This window comes from Oxyura jamaicensis, chromosome 6 (genome assembly GCF_011077185.1).
Source record: "Oxyura jamaicensis isolate SHBP4307 breed ruddy duck chromosome 6, BPBGC_Ojam_1.0, whole genome shotgun sequence".
Taxonomy (NCBI): Eukaryota; Metazoa; Chordata; class Aves; order Anseriformes; family Anatidae; genus Oxyura; species Oxyura jamaicensis.
In genome coordinates, this window is record NC_048898.1 from 28,816,507 (window position 1) to 28,825,595 (window position 9,089).

The 9,089-nt window shown below is 39.5% G+C and overlaps 1 protein-coding gene across 1 annotated transcript in view; it reads right to left on the minus strand.

Annotated features, from left to right (window-relative positions):
• Positions 1-7,340, minus strand: part of HSPA12A (heat shock protein family A (Hsp70) member 12A) — a 47,464-nt gene extending 40,124 nt beyond the window's left edge. Inside the window, exons 1-2 of the mRNA XM_035329280.1 lie at positions 7,104-7,340; positions 5,073-5,200 (exon numbers count right to left, since the gene is read on the minus strand). Of these exons, the coding sequence (XP_035185171.1) occupies positions 5,073-5,200; positions 7,104-7,325 (350 nt within the window). The 5' untranslated portion in view covers positions 7,326-7,340. The remainder of the gene's footprint in view (positions 1-5,072; positions 5,201-7,103) is intronic.
• Between the last annotated feature and the right edge of the window lie 1,749 nt (positions 7,341-9,089).

Sequence of the window (9,089 nt, forward strand, 5' to 3'; positions counted from 1 at the left end):
GGCAATTCCACTGACTTGATTGCAGACACTCATGATGGGAAGTGGAGTATTTTTCCACCTTCACCCACTCAGAAAAAGACTTTGCTAAACCTCCCTTGTCTTGCTGCTCAGCCCCACAGCTATTATCAGCTGGCAAGGGCTCTGCTGCAGAGCATTTCCTGCAACCTGCTGCTAGCGATGGACTTGGTTAACTGCAAAACCTGTGAGCAGGTCTTACAGCTAACATATGGTTCCAACACTAAGAAGTAAGGGTCCCACAGCCCACAGGCAGAAAACACTGCCTCTTCCACCAGAATGTTACATCCCACACACCCGCAGTGAGCAGAGAGGAGACAATCTGGTATCTTTTTCACTTGAAATCATTAATGATTCATTCTGAGTCACTGGTGGGAAATTCCATAAATAGGACGTGTACTTAGCTGCTGGCTAATAACAATGCCTCTTTATTTTTGTTTATGGCTAGGCACATTTTCTCTTTCTGGAAGAAGCACCCATAACGTGCACTTTAAATGAAAACAAATTGATGCTCCGTAGCACAGGCTGAAATTTTCAAAATTCTCTAGAGAATTAGGTGCTCACTTCTTGATGAGCTCCTAATGGAAATTAGACACTGTAATTGTTCAGCATGTGCTGAAGTTCTCAGCCTGCGTTACTGAGAACAGAAGTCTGACTTTACCCTTTGCAGTCAGAGCTTTCGAAATATTCCTGTGTGACATCTTTTCTAGAAAGAAGCAGCTGCAGTCAGAGGCCTGTGCACGCTAGCTCCTCACTGCTGCACTCTTCTCAGATGGAGCCCTAGCTTCGCTCCAGTTAACGGGGGCTTCTTTCAATACCATCAGCACGGCTAGGATTCCAACACTTCTGCTTGCAGTTTTCTTTCGTGGGTTTGATTCAGGCAAAATAATAGTAATAATGCTCTCAGGGAAGAAAAAAAAAACACATCCGTGAAGAGCATGACATAATTCAAACCAGCAGCACTCTAAACGCACGTGGGAGACAGCTCCTCAAAGCAGGGCCAGAGCTAAAAATCTATTCAAACAGAACCTAAGTTAGATTTCTGCCTAAATTTAGACTTATGAGACCAGTTCCTAGGCTGACAAACTGGAGCAGCTCAACAGAGCAGCATAGACCAGTTTATAGCCACTTAGGATCTGACTGTATAGCAAAGATGAAAAGAGACAAAAGGAAGGCTAGCGTGGAAAGGACCACAAGGGTACAGTAAGGTTAGAGAAATGCCCTTCCTCACACAGGAATCTAGCTAACAGAGGAAAAAGAGCGATCCTTGCAGAGTGATGAGAATTTGATCCAGGGCTGCAGTACAACAGTCAAGAAAATAAAGCAGCAGGGTCATCACATGCAGCTGAACACCTCGCAGAGTGTGTATGCACAAGAAAGGCCAGCGTGTCAGCCAAGAATTCCAATCAGTGAAGAGAAAGACTGAAGATTGAGTTATATTGAAAAGAGACCACATTCTCCCTTCTTCCAAATATAGCCTGTAATTTGTTTCATAATCATGGCTTTGTCCATTCCTTTTTTCTTCATTTGAGAAATACTTAAGTGCAGTTTGTTGCTATTTAACCAGCAGACAAAACATTTTCAGCTACACACAAGCGCATACAGATCAATAGGAGTTTTTCAGAACTGCAACACCTCACATATTGCCTTCACAGAAGTTATTCACGAGTTCGACAGCACGGAGCTGTCTTTCATTAGGGCTCTGGCACTGCCCTGCCTATTGAAGTGCTTACTTTAGTCCTGGCCAGATTGCTCATACATACACATGTACTCAGCCTCGAGATATGCAGAGAACAGCACTCCTTGTAACGTGTACTTCTACCCCACAACAAGAACCTGAAGGTAAGCACTACCATCTTCACAGAACCTGTGGGGAAGGAGTTGGCAGGTATGAAATATTACCTAAAATTAATAAAACAGCAACTAAAGTTATGTAGGCAAAGACATTCACTGATCATCGAGAAATCTGTGCCCAACTCCAAACACATGCTTTAGGCCACTGAAATGAGGGAGGTTTTTGTTTCACAGGTTTAAAGCTAAGCATACACTTAAAGATCTTTGTTAGGTCGATGCCTATAAAATCCTCCCTTTAAGTACTGGACATCACAGCAAATTAATAAACAAACTCATGTTTATGACTGTGTGTATGCTAATTACACAACCAGAACTGCAACCTCCTAACACTACAGTCTAACTTAGGACTGAAGCCCTGTGTGTTCACTCTTTCACCAAAGCAGGACCTTCTAACTACACTCACCTCGCCCTTCATTCAGACATTTACAGAAAAGCAGCTTTGTTAAAAGGTAGCCAGAAATCAAAATGTCTGGAAAGGATCAACACTAAGGAGGAAAAGCAGAAAAAATGTTAGGAAGCACAGACCATGTATCCTTGGTATGCTTTATTTTAATGTAAACATTCTCGAGTACGGGTGGGAAGTTACATTCAGTCTGTAGAAAAGTTTGTAAGTTATCCTACATGTAGCCATCATTATGTAGAGAGTTCGAGCTTCTTTATACATTCCAAACCACTGAAGCGTTATTCTGATACATACACAATTCTGTTCACTGGATTTCATAATTTCATCTGTACTTATGACTATATTTCATAACTCAATTTCGGCTATATCTTCCCAAAAATCCATCCCTGCCAGCAATATTTTATGAACTTGTTCAGTACTTCACAGACAGAAGGGCAATGCATTTTAAAATATATATATATATATATATATATTTAATATTAAATATTTTAAAAATAATCCAACGTATTTTCCATTTTTTGGAATAACCATTGGAAAACTGATTATTTTTTTTTAATCCAAGATGCATTTCTTCTTTTTAAATTACTTTAACTTCTTTTTAAATCAGGATCTCACATTATCTATACAGGTCTGAAATCACAGTCATGCTGCCTTTCTTGCATGAGAAAAAATATGGTGTTCTGAACCGCAAAAAGTAAAATAGCATTTAAGACTTGGAATATACTCTCAGCTGGCACCTAGATTTCAATGTGTCAGCAATCTACCTCAGGAAGCCTGGTACCCTGGAAGGAGAATCAAGTCTGTAATTTACTGCAAAGGATTGCGAACCAAATGGCAAAATGAGGTCCAGCAGGTAAAATTTTTGAATCCTAAAAACAGAAGGGATTATACGTAGTAGAAGATCCACAGAAACTACAGGAACAACAAGATATATAGGACTTATGTACAGATCAGAGATGTCTTCCCTCACTTCATTCATTTGGTTTAAGAAACGTGATTAATTATTTGCTGTGAAAGGAGAACAGGAATTGATAAAAATGGGTTGATTCCACAGCCCTGTAACCTGGCAGAAGTAGCAACACATGGCCTGTCCCTTGACTTCTAGCATCAGGCAGCTTCCTGTGCCGTTAGCAGAACATTAGATGGATAGGATGCAAAAAGAGTCCTTGAAGCATTACTTGTTCTTATTGAAAACAGCAAGTACCTTTGTCACTGTATGGCCTACTACCCTTCCAAAACTTACTTCCCTTTAGATAGTATTTTCCATCACCCAGTTGTGCCAGATCTCTCTAAAATACTTCACAGCCACACACAAGGTGACTGTGCCGGCTGACTGCACAATGAATTCTGTCTGCTGAGATTTAAAGGCCTGCATTCAGCTAGCAACTGGACTTAGAAAAATTACAGTATATCACAGTGGACTTCAGCAAGTTAATCTTCTTGCCCTTTCCTTCTCAGCATTACAGTGTAACAAACAGCACATTACCTAACTGCTACAACAGCAGCTTTGTTGAAAGAACTTCTGTGGCCTAAGCTCATACATACCTTGTTTATGCCTTAAATTACCTATACCTTGGCCTCAATACAACATAGGCATTTTAAAGATACTTTAATAAGAATTACATAAGCCTTTAGTTATTTTTAAAAATCCCCCCCCCAAAATCAAAAACACTACAGAAATGTTTTGTGGTGCAACCCTTTCAGAAACATGCCATAATAGTTTTTGCAGTTGTGATTGGATTAGACTTACATACACCAGAACTGTAGAAGGAAAAAAAAAAATAAAAGGGATTGTTACTTAATAAATAAATAAATAAAAACACCTATCAGTACCTGAATTTTGTCCCTGACATACACATAATACAGGACAGAAGTCACGTCAAACCGTAATTTTCCAATGTATGCCTTTCGGTTCCTTATTTTCCAGTATCACTGGTTCATTATCAGGGATTTGGCTCATACTTAATGCTAAAAATCAGCCAAATGGAATACCAGTTGGTGGGTGCAAGTAACTAACTGTTGTATAACACAGCTGTATACAAGCATGATTCAAGCAGATGGGCAGCTGCAGACAACTTCCTCACTTTCCCTGGGCTCCAGTTTATTTACTATTGCCATCCTGCTTCTAATGCGTTGTCTATCCAGGAACGCTTGAGAAAATTACATCAAGTAGCTTGCACGATGCTCTCGGATCCTGCTATGCTGGCAAAAGCAGTTACCACTCCCCTTATTTGCCAGTAGTTGTTTATGCATCTAAATGCTATTAAACATGAAGAAGCCATTAAGAGCTTAAGTCTTTTATGAAATCTGGACTTACACACCTATGATAGTACCACACGATGACACAGTAGAAGACAAGGTTATTTTCTACTAACATGGATTTGCCAAATTCTTTATGCACCAGAAAGTCAAACATTTTCTTGAATGTTTTCCTTCAGTATCTGCTTCCCCACCCTGGGAAATGCCATGTTTCTTTTTATAAATGTGTAGTTTCTCATAATCTCACGGCTAAGGCCATCACTGCTCCCTAAACAAATCTAAATATTCACTAACCTCTCCTTTTATTCATGTCACCGTACAAACTTAGCAAAATAACAGAAAGGATATTCTCATATTGTTTATTAAAGCTAATTAGAATATGACAAGATGCGACAAAAAATTATAGCCATGACAAAGCTGTACACTGTAGCAACAGTACAGAAATCTAGACACTTCAGGGTACTGCAGGAAATAGCTACAGCTACTGCATAGATAACTATAGCCCACAGTCGAAAACTAAATGCTGCATTGCAGCCCTTACCTCATTACATGAATACATTCTGGTTCCTTGGTGAAGCTGTAGGCGTAGCCACTGGATGTTGTGCCAAAATCAATAGCCACAACAACGAGAAATAACTGTTCTACAGCATCCTCTGCATCAGAGTCCTTCTGTTAAATAGCAGAAGCAAAACAGACGCTGAGTCATTGATTAGAATAACTGTAACCTGTCTTATCCTTCAGGATTTCTGCACTCTGAGACATGCATACCTCTTCAAAGGAAATAAGGACTTCCCTAAAGCTGCATTTGTGAACAAAGTTGATTCCAAAAAGATCTATATTCCTATCAAAGCAAAAATTGAATATACAATCAGAACCACCCAACATATAGCACTAACCTCTACATGCCACAATAAATACTTATCAATTAAGAATTTACAAAAAGCTTCTTTTGGAAACACTATTTCCTCCTGCCTGTGCTTGGATGTGGGAAGTTGTTCAGCTGCTTATAGAAAGGAGGACTCAAATTCTCTGTCTCTCCTTTTACCTGTAATCCTCCAATCCCTGAAAAGCACAGCTCAAGGCACTGTGGGAATGTTAACTAGAAAAAGTGAAGGGATTATCACCCAAACTGTAATGATGTGATGTGATATGAAGCAACATCTCAATTGTGCCACCCCCCAGTATGCTCTTGCCTTATGCTGTTAGTGGCTAAAGCACCAGCAGCTCAGCATGCCAGGAAGAGAACAAGAAGCTGGAAATACTGGTGAAAAAGCTATGTGCTTCAGGCAGGCAGATGGTGAAGGAGGGTAGTACACCCACCCACACATGCACCATCTTGGCAAAACCACCATGGAGCAGAACTGTTGACCCATAAGTATACGGGACATGTTTGAATCCCCCACCACTGCTGTTCAGCCTGTACTCTCGGCAGTATTTTGAAGCAATTGGTATTTTTACAGAGGAACTGCCAGATGTCCTCTTCCTGTGAGCAGTGTTCCACCAGCTTCCTCACTTACATCCTGTGTCTTCGCAGCTTCATGCCTACTACTCCCAGCACCTTTCTGTTGTACCCCTACATTTTCCAAAATCATCCCATAGGCATGCTATTAAATGGAGGAAAGAGCATAATTAGGTTTGGTGTCTGATAATGGAAGCCTTGTTTGGACTTTCCTAATAAATCTCTTCTACCAGAGCAATATGCATTTACAGGTCTTCCTCAAGGAGTTCAAGAGGATATCACATCATCAGCATGGCAGAAGTAAGAGGTGAAGTTCTAGAGTATATGAAGAAAGGAATAGAAACTAGATTTATGAGCAAGAACTCAGGAAATCCCAAAGAAGGATGCTGTACAACCTGAACGTGATTCAGAAAGCTAAGAAAGAAATCTGAAAAGGATAGCAATGTACTCTAAACACCATCTCTTGTGATATTAAGAAATATTCAGTGTATATACTGTGTTATCGATGATGCAGATGATCTTAAAAACAAACAGGACTAAATTTTAATGGGAGTTTCTCAATAAAATGAAGACTGTTTAAAAGATTAAAACACACCATGTCTGTGGGACATTTGCTTCCATCTAAAAGCTTGCAGAGGTGGCTATTTTCCTTAGGAAACTAAAACATTTCTATTCTGAGCTTCACTCTCTCTCTGCTGGGCAAGATTCTCTTGTCTGGGAATTCAGATCATACTACTGCTGTATTGTATATATCCTTTTTTCTGAAAAGGATGAGTATTTTCAGGGGCTGCATAAACAAATCAGTGATAAAGACAGGGACAGAATGTGAGAATGCCGAGGATCAAGAATCCCCTCACATTGATATAAAAATATACAGGAACAAATCTATTAGCTCAGCAAGTAGACAAAAAAAGCAAAACCTGGACCCCAATGAAATAAATGGGAGCTCCATCACTATCTCCAGTGGGACCAAAATTTAATTTTAAACTATGTATAGCACAGAAGTGATCAGCATGAGGGGAAATGACAGCCTTCCAGAGAAGCTGCTTCCCGTGGAACAGGCAGGAGAAAGTCATGTCAACAGACAGAACGTATTAAGAGTGCATTTCTTACCACAATATGTGATGGAGACAGTGGAGTTATTCCAGGATCTCCCAAACTTTTGGCTGGTGATGAGTAAGTAGATGTGGAAACAGCATCTGAAAGTAAACAAAAAATATTCAGCGTTGGTAAGCAGAGTAAGTAGGATAGGATAGTTGCTTTGCATACCGTTACCCTATTTTCCTGTTGTAACAAATATGCTGAAAAAGAAAGCCAATTCCACAGCCTCCTCATAATTTTATTTTTTTTCCCCTTAGAACACGCTAAGAGCAAACTGCAGCTTTACTTTTAAAGTGTTTGGCCTTCCTGACTAACTCCCATTCTTTTGCCTCTTAAATCACCGTGTATAATTTCAGAAGCCTTCCTAAATATATTGAGAAGTCACAGTGGATACAAATGGCTTTAATACCATACACTTACATTAATAGCCTAGGATTTAAACATCTGAAAGCAGAAACTAAACACAAGTTGAGATAAAAAAAGACTTATGTGAAGAGAAAAAGAGCAGTTCGTATCAGTTTAACAACCCAGTAAGAAAAAGTTGCAATTATTCCTTTATGAACCTTTCTTCTTTAACCTTCCTAATACTGTCTCTGTTTTTATTCTTCAATACGCTCTGCACAGAAACATTTTGCAGCTGTTAGTATTACTGCAGGACAGAACCCAGCTGGGAAAAAGGAAAGTACTATTAACAAATCATCAAAGAAATATTTCTATCCTGCACACAATACTGAAATTTCATTTAAAGGAACATACCAAATTAATGCCAAACGTATTTTTCTGTCTTACATTTACCCTATGATGACAGAAAATAAAATAGTTCAGTAAAATAACGAAGCACTGATGACTCAGATGATTTATATCTAATATAATCTCATGAAAACTGCAAAAACTTATGATCGTAATAAATATTAAGCAACACATTTCAACATATTTTTGTCCAACGTACTTGTAGGCTGGAATGCACCCAGCGAAATGCGTATTTAAGGATGGCATGGCATTCCTAGGCATAGGACCGTCAAGTCAGAGCATTAATCTAAGAGGACACAGGAGCTGCCCTGCAAGAAAAGACCTTAGGGCTACTTCATGAAGCATCCTGTTGTTCCTGGTAATCAAACATGTGGCTGCCCAGGGAAGATGCAAGAACTTTGCAGTAGGCAACTGCAGGACAATCTGCCCACTGGAAAGTTTTCCTCCAAATCTGAATAGTGCTCTTGAAACAATATTTACTTCTATTCAAGTTATAATATGTATGCTGACTTTGGTATTCAGAATCACTTACAAAAGCAGAACATTCACATTTCCAATGCAAGTTCTTCAAGAATATTGCATTACTCCTTTTGTGGTAACGTACAGAAACCCACCATCAGCACACCATCTGCCTGTGACAGCACAGAATCTGCTGGATTCATTAAGCTCTATTTGGATCAGATGCTGTTATCAGCTTCCTTATCCATTCGTACAATTTCCTCCTCTTTTCAAAACCAGATTTGTTTCTATACCATCGACATGGCATTTCGCTTAGAACTGAAGAACAATATTTCAGGGAAAAAAGAAAGAAAGAAAGAAAGAAAGAATTAGTACTAAAGTACTAAACAGGTTCCTAGCATCCTGCTGTCTTTCTGGACTGGATCCGAACCAGTACTTTCTGAAGAGGTCAGGACATTGCAATGCTGACTCAGCATCTTTGCAACATGGTAAGCTCCCTCCCCTTAGGATTCTCTCTTTAGAGGACGAAAAGGTAGACGTCAAATCACTACCTGTATTTTCAGTGTTCCTCTTTGCTACCAGTTCTTTTTGTTACCTGTTTCAGTGTTCATGTCTCAGTGATCTATTTTCCAGCCTGTCTTCAGTTACCAGCCTTCCCTGGGTGTACCTTGGAAAGCTATTTATAGCTCTGTATGACACTCAGAAAAGCCCGTGTGGCAATACACACATTTTTTGGTCTCTCAGAGAGCAGCGATGAAACGACCACTGTGATATTCATATTCAGTCAAT